This window comes from Puma concolor, chromosome C2 (genome assembly GCF_028749965.1).
Source record: "Puma concolor isolate L17-30 chromosome C2, mPumCon1.1.hap2, whole genome shotgun sequence".
Lineage (NCBI taxonomy): Eukaryota > Metazoa > Chordata > Mammalia > Carnivora > Felidae > Puma > Puma concolor.
This window is the reverse complement of record NC_141675.1, coordinates 8,088,185-8,107,666: the sequence shown is the minus strand read 5'-3', so window position 1 is coordinate 8,107,666 and position 19,482 is coordinate 8,088,185. Positions and strand designations below refer to the sequence as shown.

Genomic DNA, 19,482 nt, shown 5'->3' with positions numbered 1-19,482 from the left:
GGTTGGAACTAAAATGGAGTGACAAGGAGGGAGATGGAGAGGGGGCAGAGCATCCCAGGCAAAGTGAACGGCGAGTGCAAAAGCACCAAGGCAGGGGACCAGTATGTCCCGAAGCAGAGTGGAAAGTCAAAGGTGTAGAACAGGAGGCAGGCAGGGAACAGGTCACTGGGACCCCGTAAGCCCCTAGAATATGTTCAGCATTAATATTAAGCACAGTGTTCACAAAGATTTTGTGCAGGGAACTGACGTAATCTCATTTGAATTTTATAAGGCATCTTCAGGGTCGGGGGCCCAGCTCATGGTGCTGACGCTGATCATGTAGGATCAGATCCCTACAGTACAATTTCTGTGTCGCCCCGAGCCCTCATTACGTCTCCCCTGCTTGTGACGTTGAGCCTCTCCAAATGAGTTCTGTTCTGGGTTCTCCAGGCTTAATGGAACGGCATCGTGTATTGTGGCCTTACAAGCTTTTAGGGAATCCCGTCAGTACTTTCCCCAGATAAAAATCGCTGATGTGCAGCTGACCCTCTATGTGGGTGTGCCTCTAGTAGCCAAAAAGGCACAGTAACCTGTGACACAGGTTTAAATCGAGAGCACTATATTTGAGTTCTCTCTCTCTGTGTATAAAACTCCAACTGTGTTCTTCAACAGGTGACAGTTTAGGAGCAGCACTTGTTCTCTGGAGGCTCTAAACAGATGTCTCTGTTTACATTTGAGTTAAATTCCTTCTAATAACATTGTGGTCGATAGTAGGTGACGTGGCTTTATGCTTCCCCTGGGTGAGGCTGCAGAAACGTTTTCTGGTCTCTCCCACGTAAAAGCAGATCGCAACAGGTTTTTATGGACTGCAGTGATAAAAGATCGGCTGGACCAATTTCGGCCTAATACGCGAGGGGCGACAAAATTGAAGTCGTCAGCTGGTGCTTTAAGGATCCCCTGCCAACAACTTAAACCTCAGCAGTTTACTATGAACTGCCTTCCAGGAGCTATCGTTTTTTTCTTAAAGTGGCCACAAGGCGGCGGTAAAGGGCTACACACTTGCCCCAATCACCTCCCCTTTTCACCTGCCCCTTTAATTCCCGGTCTCTCTAATAGCCCAACTCGCCCCTGCACCCTATGCGGTTTTATTTCAACAATCCTGGTCTACCAAGGAGGTCGCTAGGGGCTCCTGTAGTCCAATCTGAATATTGGGCTTACATTTCCTGTGTTTTTGACAAGTCGATGGCAACAAAGAGCTGACAGTGGCACTCAGTTCGTGACCAGGGAGTAGGTGGGCCTCTTGCCTACTTCAAATAGTTATGCTTCTCTCCAAATCCTTGGCGACGTCTTCTCCGCGGAATTTGTCATGGTTTACATGGATTAAAGTACTTTTTGATTCTATCTCCACTGCCGTGCTGTTTGCTGTCGCGTGCACCTGGAGTCCTGATAAGAATGTGTGAAGGGGGGCGCCTGGGTGGCTCCGTCGGTTGAGCGTCGGGCTTGGGTTCAGGTCATGATCTTGCTCAGGTCATGATCTTGTGGCTCGTGGGTTCGAGCCCCGGGTTGGGCTCTGTGCCGACAGCTCAGAGCCTGGAGCCTGCTTTGGATTCTGTGTCTCCCTCTCTCTCTGTCCCTCCCTTGCTCATGCTCTGTCTCTGTCAAAAATAAATAAACATTAAAAAATTTTTAAAAAATGTGTGAAGGACACGTGGAGACAACCTGAGGGTTACAGTTAGCCTCCTTTAAGACAGTTCTGTGTGCCCAGAGGCCCCGTGAAACCCGCCAGGCTGGAGAAGAGAGCTTCAGCTGAAGCACCGTTTGGGGGGCTGAGATCACTTAGATTCCCGTGAGGAATTCTGGCTTTGAACTTTAGTCCCCTTTTGTGCCTTGAATGAATGGCACCTATGTGTATACTTGCTTTTTGCATGAAAAACGTGTGTAGGTTGTTCATTCCTTTGAGATGAAGGCACCAACCATAATTCCAATCATGCCCTCAATTCATCGGGAGAACTACAGACCGCGGCAGATTTACCGCTCCCCCTGCTAGGTTCAAAATCAGACTGATGAGCCGCTCGGTGAGCTGCCTGACCCCCAGGCATCCTCACAGCCAAGGCTGACTTTAGCTGGGCATTCCAGTCCTCTGTGCAGGTGAGAGGCTCCCCACTGGCTGGATGGCATCGAACACGATGAGGCCTGGATGAGGAGGATCCAAGGACAGTTGGAAATTCTCTCCCCTTTCTGGCACTAATTCCACTCTGAATGATTCTCCACGAGTGAGGAAAGGCAGCCATTCCTCTGATTAATGGTGTTTCTTTTTCCAGGTTTCCATTATCCAGATGGAGGGAGTTAAACGCCAACATGGCCACGCGAAAGGAGCTGTCAACGCTGAGGGCCCTTTACATGGTTTGACTCCTGCTTAATCGTAGCTGATTTGCTTGGTCCCTTGACCCCAGACAGGCATCGTGTCACCTGGCTACCGCCTGCCTGTCGAGCAAGGGCAGCTGGTTGCAATCCCTGCAGATGAAGATTCCCTTGGTTTTTTACGGCAGGGCCATGCCTCCCTTGTTCTCTCCCCCCCCCCAAGGAATTCTGGCTTGGTAAGGGGAATCCTCAGGAGCCCCAGTGGAACAACCCTAATGACGTTGTGGGCAACCTGGTGAGGCTGGTTTTTGCACGAGCTACCCGTTCCTTTAGATGGAGCCCAGCCGGTGGCAGGTGGCACACAGAAATCTATTCACGTTCTGTGTTTCTGACTTCCACGGCCGTGTGACTGGGAAAAGAACTGTTCTTCTGTGTGAAGAGTCGCCCCCTTCCGAGGATGGTTGAGAACAGCCACTGTTACTTGAATCCTTTGTAGCTAGAGCCGGGGCCACTTCTCCAGGCTTTCCTCTGCCTCAGGGCTTCTGAGATCTGAGGGCAGGGGACGTCACTGCTAGTGGCCCTTTCCTCCAGGCTGTGCCTCAACCAAAGGTTCATTTCCTAAAGGCTTCGCCAAGACCTCTGCCAAGTCTAGAGGTTCAGGGACAAATGTCCTCGTCCTCTATTCAGTATTTTCCATGTTGCGTCCTCAAAGTACAGACCACTTACGACACTGCAGATCTAAATACTCCCACACCAGAAGCACAAGGAAGTACGCCCCTCGGCTAGTTATTTTCGGTGCGTTTAAGACGCGATCTATTTTCCCTCCTCGGTCATACAATGCTGCCTAGTCCCCCTTGCCCCTGAAGCAGACAAGCACAGTTGGTCCTGCTCCTGTGCCTTTACGTACCTCCAAGGCTCTCAGAGGGCTTTTCCACGTGAGGGTGATGTTTATTCCAAGTTCATCCTTTGATGATGAACTTGCAGAAATCCGTAGCTCTTAGTTACGTCCTTTCTTTCCACGGCATTGCAAACACCAGAGAGGAAAGGGCACATGATCTGTTCTTGCTCTAAGGATGGGGATTGCCCTACAGGTGAGAAGTCCAATCAGGTATCTGGGGCTCACAGGCTAAAGGGAGGTCGAGAGAGGTGCTCCTCAAAAAAATCCAGTTTTGCTCAAGGTTTTTGATCCATGCGGTGGGAGTGGCCTGACACATTGACGATGGGAGAGCTTACCTATGGGAGCCCAGATGAGGTCCCTTTTTATCTGAAGTTTCCCTCTTTTTTTTTTTTTTTTTTAACATTTATTTATTGCTGAGAGAGCATGAGCAGGGGAGGGGCAGACAGAGAGGGAGGCAGAATCCGAAGCAGGCTCCAGGCTCTGAGCTGTCAGCACAGCTGGACATGGGGCTCGAACTCACAAGCCGCAAGATCACGACCTGAGCAGAGGTTGGATACTCAACCGACTGAGCCACCCAGGGACCCTTTCTGTGTTGTTTTAAGTCAATTCTCTCCTGGGCAATAGTTTGACTCGACTTTAAATACGCCACAACGAGGGGAGCCTGGGTGGCACAGTCGGTTAAGCGTCCGACTTCAGCCGGGTCACGATCTCGCGGTCCGTGGGTTCGAGCCCCGCGTCAGGCTCTGGGCTGATGGCTCAGAGCCTGGAGCCTGTTTCCGATTCTGTGTCTCCCTCTCTCTCTGCCCCTCCCCCGTTCATGCTCTGTCTCTGTCCCCCCAAAAAATAAATAAACGTTGAAAAAAAAAATATTAAAAAAAAAAAATATGCCACAATGAAAAGGCAACTCTGGAATGTACCTGTTAACTCAGGTTTCTGCTTTATCGTTTTCATAAACTGTTTCCACAGCACCTCTCAACTAGAGGTGGAATCATTGTAAAATGTTATGGATAGAAAATTGAGGATTGCTCAGTGAAGCTGAATAATGCTCAACAGCTCAATCTTCTTGTTCAAATTGTACTGTTTTTCAGAAATGAGCTTGCTAAATCTGGCACCATATTCTGGTATTCTCACTTAATAGGACCAATCTTAAGTAGTAATGGGGTGAGAAAGGAAGTCTATTACTTAGTGTCTTTAAAAGGTCAACTATGGGGCCCATTTTGCTTGTCCAAAAGCAGTCCCCTCAAAATAGGGGCAAAGGTTCAGCTGGTACACAACTGGTGGCCCACGTGAGACATCGCTCACGTCATCATCAGGCCGAAGAGGACACACTTGTGGACGCGTCTCGGCAGAATGGTTTCAACGGCATGGCTTATGTAACCGAGCAAATTATTACCATCCACCATCCACAGTGGAGTGTGGAACTCGAGCTGCAAATCTATTTCTCACACCGTCCCCAATCCCCTGCGAGATCACCCACGGCTCTCACTTCCTGTGGCGGAACACATACCGAAGCCAAGATGCAGCGAAAGAACACGGATCTTCTGGCCCGGGAGCCCTGAGCGGGCACCCCGATGCCCAGCACTCCTGGCAAGATAATCTGCACCTCGTCTTCCATCTGTAGGACAGCGACACCAGCCACCAACACTTGCAGGACAGCGCATGTGACTGAACTTATTTGGGGTCGGGAGCCTGCTGTATCATCTGGACTTAGGGACAGATTCACATGGGTAGTCCAGTAACGGCAAGAAAAACACACAGAAGAATTCTACGTGCTAATACCTGGGAATTTAAACTGTACTTCCTATTTTCAAACTTTAACACCACCTTCTGATAAATCTTGCCTCTGGCTGAGCTTATACTCCAGTTCTCATTCTCATCTGTAAGTCAGTAAAGGAAGAACACAGGTTACATGACAAAGGTTCCCCTCCGGCTTTGGGTTTAACAGCAGGTGAAAACTAAGCAGAAAGAACACTTGCAGAAGGAGAACTCCAACTCTCAAAGACAAAACCTGCGTATTTACTTGCTTAGATTTGGGAGCCTAACTGCTCACAGAAGGATTCAGAGATGTTTCTTTATTGTCAAGCTGCAACATACATGGTTTAATACAACAAAAAAGCATTTAATCAGGTGAAAAAAAGCTGAACAATAAACAAATAAACACTCAAAACAAAATATTTTCCATTGGAAACATGTTAAGATGAATACGGGGTTTCGTTACCATCTTACTGCAATTTTCTTGTGTGTTACTAGCCTACATACCCCATGTTTTCTGTAATCATGCACGTGTGAATGGGAGTTTGAACGATTAAATACATGAAAAGTCCGTTTACTGCAGAGAGTCATTTCACGAGGCAGCCACACTGGGTTTAGAGGACAAAATCATTCAAGAAATTCTCCACGTCTTCGGGTTCGTTTTAGAATCCATGAACCTTAAGCTGTTCCTCCTTGACAATGCCAACCTGCAAAACAAACGTAACAGAATCGCTCTGAGGGATGCAGGACTTCAGCCCCAAGAAAACGTGGAGCCCCGATGATAAAACAATCAGGGTTAACAGTCTGTTGCAACACTGTTCCTTGTGGCGTTTACCGTTAGCAATTCAATAGACGCTTACACACCTTGACGTGCCCCAAAACTGGCTGTGCAGATACAAGAACGGTCACGTCATTCGAATGACAAAATAAACCAAAAAAGGTTCCGCTGCCTTTAAAGTAAGTACCGACACTGTATTTCTCTCTCAATTAACGGATTTACCTCATTCACGTAATTTTTTTTTTTTTTTTTTTAATGAAGTAGGAGATAATTCACATTGTCCTTGAATACAATTTTGGAAGCAATGTCAAGGTTGTACATAAAGCACCCAATCACTCACCTCCAGGAGAAACTGGCAAATGTTTTTTCTTTGGTCACCTTGAAGCTGAATAACCTCTCCGTACTCAGGATGCTCAATCACAGTACCATTACAGGCGAATTTCTGGAGAAGGAGATGTGTCACACAATGGAGTCAGATACAACAAGGAGGTTTTACTTTGACCATTAAGACCCATACCATTTGAGTAGAGCTGATGGTGTTTAGGAAACACGTTTGGTCTCCCCAACACTCCCAAATTAATTTGCAAGTGAATCAGCAGGAAACATACAGGGAATGATTTTACTTAGAACACCAAGAACTGAGTATTCCACATCTCGTTTGGTTTGAAAGCCATTCACATCTCAGTTTGAAATGGGAGGCCACCCATAAACGCCTGGGTGTTAATTACCAGAACCAACAGGCTTTCCCTTCCCGAGCCCCATCGTTTGCGCCCACACTGTGCCCACACTGTTGGAGTGTGCCCACACTGTTGGAGTAAGGGTGTCCTGCTCGGAAGCGCATCAGCAGCTGTGGTTTAACCTTTTCTGCCCAGCACCTTTACCTTTTTGAAAGCTTTCACAAGTTTCTTTTTGTCATAATCATCTGCGATGCCCTGGACAGTAGTCAGTGTCTTTCTGCCGTTCCGTTGCTGGATTCTTATATGAATGTAATCCTCAGTCCCTGCCGGGAGTAAGTCGTCACCCTTAGTTGCATCAGCAAAGGGGTCTGCAAAGGGACACACACAAAAAATGCCAAAGCAGAAGAATTACCTTCCAGAAAGTGATTCCCCGGTGTACGGCCCACTACGATCCAGGCCAGCGGCAAAGAAGGTTCTAGTGCCTCTGCTGTTTTTGCGGATGGGGACGGGGCGGTGATGGGGGTGGGGCATTACCAAAACCTCCAGGCAAGGTACTCTCGCAGAAAGAGACGCATTTGAACGGCCGATGCCCGCCCCCCCGACATCCGACTAGAAAACGCTATTCTAGGCAGACTTCTCGGGGAGCGGCGTCCTCTAACGGGGGGGGGGGGGGGGGGGGGGGGCAGATTTCAAAAACACGATTTTACAGCTACGATAAAGACGTGCGTCATCTCGCCTACATTCTGATGACAACAGAGGCACTCGAACGTGCCCACCGCAAGCACTTAACCGTGGCCGCGTCTGGAAGCAGCGGAAAGGAGAAACCTACCCACGTCCACGCACAAGCACGAGCGCGGGTCTCCCTCCCCAAAGGCGTCATTTTACAAATTACTACGCCAGCCGAGGAAGCTGGACCGCGGGCCCGTGACCCATCGGAGGCCGCGACCCGCGTCTCCAGCCCGACGCCCGCCGGAGCTGCTGGGCATCGGCTCCGACCGCCGAAGGACGCCGATCCCCGGGGGGCCCGGCCCCGCGGCGCCCCGCGGCGCCCCGCGAGCGGAAGGGCAGGTCCAGGCGCGGCGGGGGCAGGGCCCGGGCCCCGGGCTCCGCGGGGAGGGCCCGGCGGCCGCGGCCGTCCTCGGGGAGGGGGTCGCCAGGGGCCCAGTCGCCATTTTCTGGGCGCCGAGACAAAGCCCCACTCGGGGTGCGGGGAGGGCGGCGGGGGGCGGGGTGGGGTGGTCCTCGGGGCTGCGGGGCGGCCGGCGGCCCCGCCGAGGGCGGGCCGGGGCGGCCGGCAGGCGCGCGGGGGGCGGCGGGCAGGGGGGGCGGCGGCCGGATCTTACCGAAAGATTGGAGGTTCTGGATAGTGGACATGCGATACTAGTGTGAGGCCGGTGAGGGGATAAAATTCCTGCGGGGCCCGCCCGGATCACCGTGTCTGGAGGCTGCAGTGGCGAGAAAACGTAAATAACTAAGGAGACGCTTTGCCCCGGGGTTGCGACTCGGCTGGAGCGGCGGCGGCGGCGGAAGCCGGGAGGAGGCAGGAAGAGGCGAAGGAGGAGGCGGAGGAAGAGGCGGCGGCCACGGAGGCGAGGACGCGAGAGAAGAGGCGGCGCTGTAGCTTCTCCCACAAAATGGCCGACGGAGGCTATTTAGCCGCGCCCGCCGCCCCTCCCTCGTGACCCGCCCGCGCCGGGCATCCTGGGACTTGTAGTTTTCTCGAGGCGGCAGAGCCCGTCCAGCCCGGGGCCGGCGGGCTTCCGGGACCGCAATTCCCGGCAGGGAGCACGCCCTCCAGCGCCGGCGGCCGGGCCGGGAGGGTACCGGGGGCTTCGGCGCCGTCCGGGCAGAGCCCGCGGGGTTCGGGGAGTGGGGAGTGGGGGGTGGGGGGGGGCTGTGCACCCCGTGCCTCGCTCGCTCTCCCTCACTCCCCTTCTCTCGCCGTGCAGCTGCGGCGCCGAGGGGTCGGTGCTGGGTGCACAGTCTCCATCACTCACCGTCGAGGCTCGGGGGAATGTAAGTAAAATCGGGGTGCAGGAGCAAAACAAGCACCCCGGCCCTGGTTTGGGACTCGTCGGCCGCCGCTCAGCGCCTCTTGCGTCGCAATTCCGTCCCCCGACTCCGACCCCCGTCCCTGGTCCGCAGCTGTGGGAGCCAGCTCCGAGGTTGGAGGCGAGAGAGCTCCTCCGCCACCCCCACCCCCACCCCCACCCTCGCCCCGGGTGGGGCCGTCCCCCCCCCCCCCCCCGTTCCCTACGGGCGGTTGTCCAAGTCCAGCGTGCATCTCCCGGAGGGCTTGATGAAACACGGATTGATAGCCCCGGGTGCGTTTCAGGGCTGCGGTGTTCCCCGAGAGCCAGCAAATTGGCAAATGTGACAAACTGCCAGGAGACGCAGATGCTGCTGGGCCTGGACCACGCTGCACACTCACTGCCCCGCTTCACCAGGGGCCCGGCGTCCAGCGGGGGGCCAGGGCTGTGTCATCCGAACGTACCAGAAAAGCAGCCTGTCAGCTTGGGACACAGGACCTTGAACAGGACAGGTGCCAGGCGTAAATGGAAGGCGAGCTTGGCAAATTGACTGATACAGAGTCGGGTTCCAGGACTGGAATATCGTTTCCAGCGAGCTACGGACAGAAAACAAACCTGAGACTTTGGGAATGGGCTCACCCAGGCAGGTGCTCAATTGTCCAACTTGGTTGGCTTTCTGGAAGGAAAGAGAGAGACTAAAATGTAGGGATTCTTAACCTGTTTTTGGTGCCATGGCCGTCTTGTGAGGCCCATGGACCCCTCCTCAGAATAATGCTTTAAGCGCATAAAATAAAACATTGATGATTACAAAGCAAACTACGCTTCTCGAAATTAAAAACAAACGTTGATAGCATAGTATTGTTTCTTTACTAACGCATTAAGATCTAGCACCAGGTGTAATGACAACTAGATTTCAGAGAGACGATAAAAGATATTTTGACATAACTGTAACATCAGAAATGTAACATGAAAACACCTGTAACTTCTATTAGTGCAAAGAGACAGGTTCTTCTAATACTATTGTGGTGAATATTCATAATTGGGAAATGCTGAATTTTGCTTAGAGGTTAGCGAAAATGTAGATGTAATCTCTTTTCCCCATCCACGTTTTGGGATTCCCCACAACCCTGCAGTTTTGTCTATGGACCAGGTATCTGTAGACCCCAAGTTAAGAACACCTGGCTTTAATAATCTTTTCTAGTTAATGATGACAGGTACCACTTACTGAGTGCTTACTATTTGTCTGTTGGACTTATACGTAATATTATTACGTATTTTCATAGCCATTCTGTGATTTAGTTATAACTATTGAAAAGATGTAGGAATGGAGGCTTTCCTAGGTTAAATAATTTGCCTTAAAAATTCAAATTCTTAACTCTCAGGTATCTTACTACAATTTTGGTCTTCCAATCTTGATGTAAATGAGTAATACTTTTTAAATACAAACTTAGGTATAAGGTTTTAGAGCTGGTTCCAAAACAAGGAGAATCAGGCATTTTTTTTGGTTGCCCATTTGTTGATTACAACTATGATGGTTTGTGTTCTTTGGTTTTAACACCTCTGTAAGCATGTTTTAAAGTAATTTTTAACACTACTGTACTGAAGCACAGGACATACAAAATGCATAGCTCTTTCTGTTTTCTTTCTTAGCCATTTTATATTACATTGTTTCTCAGAAGGAGACAAGGGTGGTTTAGTGAAGAATAAAATAACAAAGGTACATAGAGAAGTTAAACACACACACACACACACACACACACACACACACACACACACACACACAGTATCTTCGGGATTTCATGATCATTACCCCTGGGAGAACTCCTTTCTACTTGCTAGTGTTGTGTCAGAGACCCCCAGGACCTCAGAAATCTTTAATAAAAGGCAATCACATAGGTTAGATACAATTATCTTAAAAACTCTTCCGATTTTCTGGTCATTGGTAGGCCTGTTTTAGGCTTACACTGTCTAACACAGGAACCATTTTTCACATGTGGCCACTGGGCGGGGACTTGTAGTGTGGCTGGTCCAAATTCATACATGTTCTAAGTATAAAGTATACACTGGCCTTTCAAAGGTTTAAATTGTTTCCATGTCATTTATTTCCTTTTCCTTTTTAAGATGTGGCTACTAGAAAATTTAAAATTACACGTGGGTTGCTCACTGTTTCTATTAGGGCTGGTTTAGAGTAGAAGGGTTGACCTGTATGTAAAGTTACCGTAAAAGGAATAAACTGAAGCATTTAAAAACTACTCTTTTTAGTTCTAACACGTACTGGCCTAGTTGAACGTGATTATATCCCGCCTTATTTCAGAAAGGATTATAGATCACCTGCAGGGAAAAAAGACTATTGACTAAAGGAATCAGGAAAGAATAGAAAAAAGGTAGAATGGTTGAAAAATAAAAGCCCCAAAGCTAAAGTTAGACCCCAGGTCTGGATCTTAACTGGTTAAGACAAAGGGAAAATCAATGAGAAAATTTGTATGTCTACAGGATGAAAACATACCAGTTGTACAGGAGGAATGACTTTGCCCGGCCCTGAGCCACAGTAGATGTTTCTCTTGGGTCCTCATAAAGGAGATACTGTGATGTAGTGAACAGCATCCCCAGCAGTTTGCCTACCACGAAGACAATGGTGGGTTTTATGTGGCTCTTTTTTATATCTGCTAGTTATGAAGATGTACTGTCTGGTTAGAACCTTGGGTCCTCATCCATCCTTCTGTGGCAGGCGGGTGATAATGCGCCACTCAGATTCCCTGCTTCAGCATGCATAATTGACCAACAGCCCCAGACACTGGGCTCTGAATTCTACCTTGCTTACTGCTGAGGCCACACTTCCCACCCGCTGCTCCCAGCAGATGACTGTGCAACAGGGATGCCGGTGCTGGCTGTTCTCCAGATGTGGGACTCGACTGATGGGCACCTTTCCTCACAGACTCTCCATTGGCCTGGGTGAACTTTCCTAACCTTGGGCTGAGGTCTGAGTCTCTTATCCAACCCTTCTTCCCTCCTCCTTCACAGGGTCACCTCCTCTGGCTCCTCCCTCTTTCCCCCACACATCCTGCGCATCTAAACCCATGTCAGTGTCTGACTCTCAGAGGACCCACACTGGTACACTAACCCCATGCTGGGTGGGACACAAGGTTCAGCTTCTGTGGTCTACTCTCGCACTAAGCTCAGAGGCAACAAGAAGGGACCCGAGCGTCAGGCCATCTTCGTGCGATTCCAGCATGTGGTTGCTTGTAGGGTTCCGGCTTGCCTGAATCTTCTCTTCTTTCCCTTACCTGCATCAGATGCAGAGATGCAGTCCTAAAGAAGCTACTTAAAGGTCCCTTACAGTCACATAAGCCGATCATCCCCTGTAACAAATTCCTTTCTATATATTTGTGTGTCTTCAACTAGAGAAGTAGAACCGGCAAGAGATACATACAGGCGCTATTCCCAGCCCTGTGTGGGGTATTGCGCGCTGTTCCCCTAACCTTTTGGGTGCTTTCTTCCTAAGCTCCACATGGTTGCCTTAGATTCATGTGCTGATCAGTATCCTGCCAATTACTGGAGAAGGGCCCAAGAACTCTTCAGAGTTCCCCCTTTCTCGGAAGCTCTTTCCAGGACTTTTGTCTATGAACTCTAGCTGCCTTGGACTCATCACTGTTTCTACTTAGCTTAGGGAGTCTGCTGGGCTCTGCCTGTGTTTCCCTCCAAACTCTTTCAAGGCAGTGAGATGCGGTGGTCACAGGGCTCACCTCACTTGTTTTTCATCTTTTAGGGATCGCTATCCTTTGACATAGAGTTTCTTGAAAATCCGTGGTGGCTCATATTGTGTCCTTTGTTTTGGTTATTTTAGGTGGAGAGTAAATTCAGGAAATTCATCTTGGTTGACAACAAAAGTCCACTACATGTATTTGGAATAAATGAATGAGCTTCTCCTTGGCGTCCAGCCTGAGGTTAAACCTTTCGCTGTGAAGGTGTTCCTTGCCATGTGGATGTGCTACAGTGGTGAACACGTATGTGTGTGCAAATTTTCTATCCACCGATGGTGCACATTTCTTACAGTACTAAAAACTGGTCCTTCAGAAGACCTTTACAAATGTGTATTTCTGTAAGTGCTATTTTGTAGCAGGGAAACTTTGGGTTGCTTTATGGCAGAGAAATGAATCAGCCTATAAATTACGTTAACTAAATTCCTGTTGTGTTAGTCTGCCCACCTATCCACTTTTATACCTGAGACCTTGAAAATTTTCTTAGTTATTTGCAAGTACTGTGTAGGGAGTTAAATATACTATGAGTATTTGGTAAGTGTGAGTTGACCTACTTTATGGCTAAAAAGAGAAAACAGGGGTGCCTGGGTGGCTCAGTCGGTTAAGCGTCTGGCTTCAGCTCAGGTCATGATCTCGCAGTCTGTGAGTTCGAGCCCCGCGTTGGGCTCTGTGCCGACCGCTCGGAGCCTGGAGCCTGCTTCGGATTCTGGGTCTCCCTCTCTCTCCGCCCCTTCTCTGCTCATCCTCTGTCTCTCCCAAAAATAAAAATAAAACATTAAAAAAAATTAAATAAAAATTAAAAAAAAAAGCAAGAAAGCATATTCTGAGCTGAGGCATGCACTAAATGACCAAAGAAAATTGCTGGTAATATTTTGTATATTCCATGTGGGCCAGGAGATGTGCTAAGCACTTTACGTTACTGTTTTACCGTTCATAATAAATAATTTTGTGAGGTGGGCTTATTATCCTGTTTTACAGATGAGGAAAATGAGTCTCAGGAAGTTGATTACTTACACACACACACACACACACACACACACACACACACACACACACACACACACGAGGGGTATTCCTTCCTCAGGAGTCTGTAGCCAGTAAATGGCATAGCCAGGATCTGAACCTGGGTTTGTCTGCCTCCAAAATCTATGCTCTTTATCCTATATTCTTACTCCTTTATGGAGGTTAAGCATACACTGTGAGCCACACTATGTTTATTAGTATTTTTACAGGGAAAGAATAGGAAAATCTGGCCAGTTGAAAACATGTAACACATGGACCAGGAAAGTACAGTTCCCGTGGTTGCTGATAGATGCCCTAAAATCACTCACGAATATAGATGTCACTAAAGCTTGTGTCAAACATACACTAACGCCAATTTTTCATAATGCCAGGGTTTTCGTTGCTAACAAAGCAGGTGTAAAACCACGGTGTTCTCATTCACTGGGAATAAAAAAGTGATTGGATCTCCTCTTCATGATAACCAAGCTCATATTTCTCAGTTCCGTGACCCTATCCAAGTTCTGAAGCAGCCCTGAAACTCCTCCCTCCACGAAGGGTACAAATTCATTGGCCAAGTGATAGCATCAGGCAGCCTGGTGCTGTGACAAGATACACATATTTGAACCAATTAGGGAGTAATTCAGTATGTGCTGGGGGCCCACTCATTATTTTTTTGAACGTGAATTAGTATATTCACTAAAATTGTATAAAATTTAGGTTTTTTCTCTTAAGGACAGTATATGAATTTCTAGCTTATCTTTATTTTAAAAAAATTTTTTTTTTCAACGTTTATTTATTTTTGGGACAGAGAGAGACAGAGCATGAACGGGCGAGGGGCAGAGAGAGAGGGAGACACAGAATCGGAAACAGGCTCCAGGCTCTGAGCCATCAGCCCAGAGCCTGACGCGGGGCTCGAACTCACGGACCGCGAGATCGTGACCTGGCTGAAGTCGGACGCTTAACCGACTGCGCCACCCAGGCGCCCCTCTAGCTTATCTTTAAAAAATTCAGGAGCACTGGTAGCAGTTGCTCTACCTTAGCTTAGGGACAGTTCTTGAATTTGTCACAATACCTATTATTTCTTTAAATTTCTTTTTTATTGTTTATTTATTTTTGACAGAGAGAGAGAGAGAGAGAAAGAGAGACAGAGCATGAGAGGGGGAGGGGCAGACAGAGAGGGAGACACAGAATCTGAAGCAGACTCCAGGCTCTGAGCTGTCAACATAGAGCTCAATGCCGGGCTCGAACTCACGAAGGGCGAGTTCATGACCTGAGCTGAAGTCGGACGCTCAAACGACTGAGCCACCCAGGTGCCCCAATACCTATTTTTCCTTTTTTAAATGTTTACTTACTTATTTGGAGAGAGAGGGCGCACAAGCAAGGGAGGAGCAGAGAGAGAAGAGAGAGAATCCCAAGCAGGCTCCACGCTGTCAGCACAGAGCCTGACGCGGGGCTCGATCTTATAACTGTGAGAGTTGGACACTCAACCCACTGAGCTGCCCAGGTTCCCCGACAATTGAGATTTCTGTCTTCCCTTAAGAAAAAAAAATCTACGTTTATTGCTTGTCTTCAAAAAAACAAAGTCAAGGCTGATCTGTAGATACTTCACTTCTGATTGCCCAGGCAGTGGGATGATGTTAATGGAATTGTGATTAAAAAAAAACAAACAAACAGTGAATTAGGAAAATATTAGAAAGCAGTGGAGCCACTCATACCTGGATTATTCCACTTTAGGGGGCATTTGGGGAAGAGTTTAGTACCGAGTCAAAGAGTGGGGTCCTGAAGGAAGGAATTTGTGTTTTGTATTAAAAAGTTAAAATTGAACCTTTTGGCTTGAGAGAGCATCTGGTGGTACAGAGTTTTTGGCTCCTCTCCTGACTTGGGTTAGTCCAGAGTGTATAATACATCAGCAATGCCATGCTGTGTTGTTTCGCTGTTCTGTGCCCTGGGATTTGTGGCAGAGATTGTGGGTTGCTACCTAGTATCATTCTCCCCTTCTTTCGTAGCAAACAAAACCCAGTTTCATTCTGGGTTGCAGCGTGCCCAGCTAAAAGAATATACTCCATTTCAGTTGGCCTTGCTAGATGTGGCCAATGCGGTATAGGCACAAACGTTGAGTGGGCTTTCTAAGAATTCACTTAAAGGAAGCCGACTCGGTTCAGAAAAGGGCCCGGTTTGCCCTTCTCTCTTCTTCCTTCCTGCTGCCTTGAATGGAGACGCGATGTTGGAAGTGTGACCGCCATCTTGGACGATAAGGTGACCTCGCCATATGGTTGTGCTGCCGCCGGTGGCTCAGAATGATAGAGGGAGCCTGGGGCCACGGACTGCCTGTCTCTGGTCTTGTTATGTGACAGAAGGAAGCCCACGTGTGTAAGCCCCTGCTATTTTGGGTTTTCTGTCCAATGAAGCGGAACCCAGCCTGCAGAGTGCTGCTGCCCCAGTGGAAACCCCCGGACCCAGGGAAGCTGGGCGTGCACCTTCCCGGTGCCCTGTGTTGGGGTTGTCTGTGGCATGGATCATGCCTTCTGTGCTAGCCGTGATCCAGAAGTTGGGCCCGCTCAACGTGGGCTGTAGGAGGATGTGCTAGAAACAAACTGACAGTATGTTACATTGTGTCTCCTGACACTTCAGAGGCCACCTGGCCGGGCAGATGTCCATCAACTGTCTTGGGCTCATCACATCTTTGCCATAAACACTGGTGACAGATGGCATCCTATGGGAGTTTTAAGGGGAAGGGTTGGTGAAATTTAGCCTTGTTTATTGTCTGCCTTATAAACAACGTGCCTGGACTCTCCCCATGGACCTGGAAGCAGAGTCCGTAAAGCTCAAGTTTAAAAAGTCTTAAATAAACATTCTTTGGCTTTTTAGAATTTGGTTGTATTTGTTGGAGGGTTGACATCCAGCTGGTGTACGTGACTGCATCCATACAAGTCGTTAAATTATTAAAATACGCCCATGCTGGTCGGCAAATAGTTACTGCTCAGCACCCCCAACGCCCGCCCGTCCCTTTGGACCTCTCCGACCATTGCATGAACAAGCAACGAAAACAGCAAAATTTCTCCTGGATTTGGGCCCTCTGCACTTTTAAAATTAGGCATCTGAGCTCACAGTGCTCGTTTTGCCAGCAACGTGTTCGTTGCTGCCCAATTTTTGTCAGTCGTTTGATTGAAACACTGTGGAGGGTATTGTTCTAGATGTTCCAGAGTCCAGCCCTGGATCAAATCAGGTCAGCAGAGGAACTGAGAACGGGTATATTGTTTCAGTTTGTTCCTGCCGCCTCCCACCCTCTGCAGAGCGGGTCTTGCTGAACTGTTTTGGGTGATGTCATCAGCCTGTGCTGAGAGACAGGGAAGGGACCGGCACAAATGACTCTCACTGTCATCTGTCTTACAGATCGTTGTCAAGCTGTGTGTGTTTTTTTTTTATATCACCGTGTCTATTTATAAGAATCCTCAGAGACTTGTTTCACTGGTTTTAGAAGCAAAACAGTTGTATTACTCCGGGAAAACTGTGTTTTTTGGGTTTTTTTTTTTCAATCTTACAAACCTGTCTATAAGTGTCCAATTTTCCCTTCTCCCTGTCTTTGTAAGTATACTTATTACAACCTTTCTGGAATGAAGCAGAGAAGAAACGAAGGGAGGAAGGAAGGGAGAAAACACTCAAAAGTTACGGAAAATCAAAGTAGATAGGTGATCAAAGCAACCCAAACACACAGGCATTTTATGTTTTTTTTCCTCAGCGGAATTTCAACACGAACTCATCACGGATTTATACCGAGTAACAATTAGGAACTTCACTTTTCAAAGCTGTGAAGTACAAACAGGAAGTACCCGAAGAGGATGTTCTTTCTAAACGCCATGTCTGGGGACACTTCTAAGCTCTTCTTCCCACCATGTTTTTGCAAATAACCACTTCAGTACAGTCAGCGCCTTGGTAGAATGATACCTGGACACGTTGCTTTCATTCGAAGGTAGGCACAGTGACAGTGTCTTTGTTGGCCTTGATCTGCATTTTGGCAGACAGGGAGAGGGCAGTTCGTGATTTCCATAAACAAGTAATCCAGGCACATCCAAGCGCTGCGTCTTCTGAGATTACTGCTTCCCTTTTTCCTTTTGTTAATAAACTGATTCAAGTCCAATCCCGCGGGGCCCTGGGCCGTCCTGCACCCTACCTACAATTCCCAAGGCTTCTCTGGCGGTCTGCATTCTCCTGGTCCTCCCCTACTTTCAGTTCTGACCCTGGCGGAGTTCTTTGCCCCTCTTCCTCCCTTACTTCCCTAAACAGCGCTAACACAGGGCGAGAGCGCATAGCACTTTCATGGAAAAATTGGAGAGAACCCAAGAGGCTACAGCATTGCACGGGCTGGGGATCAACTTCCAAGTTCAGGGTTAGGCATCATTGCCTCCTGAGACCCCTCCCACTGCCATGTGACTCATCCTCTCCCCGTGTTCCGGGCAAGGAAACCACTCATCAGGGGAAGGTGAACGTTTTCTGGTACCTTATCCTGCAGAGCAGTTTTAAATGCCTCCCTCAATCCCCCACCCATCTCGGGGTAGAGGCCTTGCTATGCTGGAGTCCCATTACATAGCAACAGTAGCAAAGGGCGGCAATGTTGTAGGTTATATTTTGCTTTAAGTTCTGGAAAAGCAAATTCTTGGGCAGCGCTCCCTCTCCACCAAGCTGGATCCAGGGATTGTGGGGCCTTATGGTTTGCGGGGAGGAATTTGGAGCCTGTAGTAAAATAGACACTCTTATCAGGTATTTTTGGGCTGTTTACAGTAGAGTTTGCTAATCAAAAAAGTCCGTTAAAGATCTATAGCAGCGATAGACATACTATGTGTTTGCATTTTACCAAAATATGTAATTTGATAGTCTTTCAATATTGGGCTCAGGCCTTTTTTTTGATGATCGGCTTACTAACTGGAGCTCCCTGGGATCACAAATTCTACCAATAACACACTGGTTACAGTGTCCTCTTTTTGTGTTTTTAACGTAAGCGCTTAAAGAGTATTTTTAAGCTCTCGGTGCAAACTCTGTCTAGATTTTTATGACTACTTCCCGCTAACATTTGTTGGTTTTGTTTGTACTTTACTTGACCGTAATTTTCTTCAGCGATTTGCTTTTATCTCATTTTTCCAAAGTAGCCCATGTATTTATCCTGGATGTGACGACCGTCTTTCTGTGTGCACTCACTTACTCAGTTTTATTATAGTTGAATTAGATAATTGCAGTGACATGTAAAACCTGCACAAACAGATTTGGGAGCAAACACGACTGACTCCTGGTGGGCATGCGTTTCACGTGGTGGAGACCCGGCCAGACTGGGCAGCAGCATCAGGGCGGGGTGATCGACGGAAGGAAGGAAGGGGTCGAGCAGCCTGGAGAGTTGGTTAGTGAAGGTCCATCATGGGAACATCTGAGCAGATTCATATCAATAACCAAAGGCCCAAAGGCTCACTCTGTCTACCACATGCATGGCTTCATGGATGTAACATCACCTCTCTGAACCTCAGTTTCATCTGTAAATTAATGGGGGGAAAAGAGTACTTGCCAAAACGACCTGCTAGGAAAATCAAATGAAGCGATGTACGTAAATACGCAAGGCCCTTTTGAAATAGTAAAATAGGTTTTAAAAAGCAGGTTTTTAAAATTCATTCACAGTAATTGAGAGATGTGGGGAAATACTTGTCTGGACTCTCTCCCACCTTTTCTTTTGTTTATGATGACCGATATTCGTGACTTTTTAATTTACCTGGAGCCTTATGTGACGTGGAGAGGCTCAGTCACTTGTAAATTGTTGTCCTGGAGATGAGTTGCCTGGTCCCAAATGTAAATACTAGCCTTTCCAGATTTCAGTTTAAGAAATAAATTTGGTTCCAGTTAGACACCAAGGCATGTGATGGTTTATCTGGCAGGTTTTTTTGTTTTTTTTTTTAATGTTTATTTATTTTTGACAGAGAGAGAGAGAGAGAGAGAGAGCATGAGCAGGGGAGGGGCAGAGAGAGAGGGAGACACAGAATCTGAAGCAGGCTCCAGGCTTCAAGCTGTCAGCACAGAGCCCGACGTGCGGCTCAAACTCACGGACCACGAGATCATGACCTGAGCCGAAGTCAGACACTCAACCGACTGAGCCACCCAGGTGCCCCTATCTGGCAGTTTTAAGGCCACCAAACAGAAGCACGACTTGTTCCCTATATTATACATATATTTCAACGTCTGAATCCTAAGACTCTAAGCATACAATCAT

The 19,482-nt window shown here is 48.1% G+C and overlaps 1 protein-coding gene and 1 long non-coding RNA gene across 3 annotated transcripts; one reads left to right on the top strand and one right to left on the bottom strand.

Moving 5' to 3' along the window:
- Positions 1-5,295: 5,295 nt before the first annotated feature.
- EIF1B (eukaryotic translation initiation factor 1B) lies at positions 5,296-8,096 on the bottom strand. 2 transcript variants are annotated; one of them, XM_086720508.1, is made up of 4 exons: positions 7,789-8,096; positions 6,650-6,768; positions 6,109-6,210; positions 5,296-5,697 (listed from the first exon to the last, which is right to left on the bottom strand). In XM_086720508.1, exons 1-4 carry the CDS (start codon positions 7,817-7,819, stop codon positions 5,653-5,655), a joined length of 297 nt encoding a protein of 98 aa, XP_086576634.1. In that variant the 5' UTR covers positions 7,820-8,096; the 3' UTR covers positions 5,296-5,652. The 2 variants fall into 2 exon arrangements, with proteins under 2 accessions (XP_086576634.1, XP_086576633.1); XM_086720507.1 differs by having other exon boundaries at positions 6,650-6,813; positions 7,789-8,093.
- A 210-nt stretch (positions 8,097-8,306) lies between these two features.
- LOC147577071 (uncharacterized) lies at positions 8,307-19,126 on the top strand. The gene is made up of 4 exons (XR_015255973.1): positions 8,307-9,118; positions 10,969-11,110; positions 12,320-12,479; positions 16,975-19,126. It is a non-coding gene; the product is annotated as an uncharacterized LOC147577071 (long non-coding RNA).
- Positions 19,127-19,482: the final 356 nt, after the last annotated feature.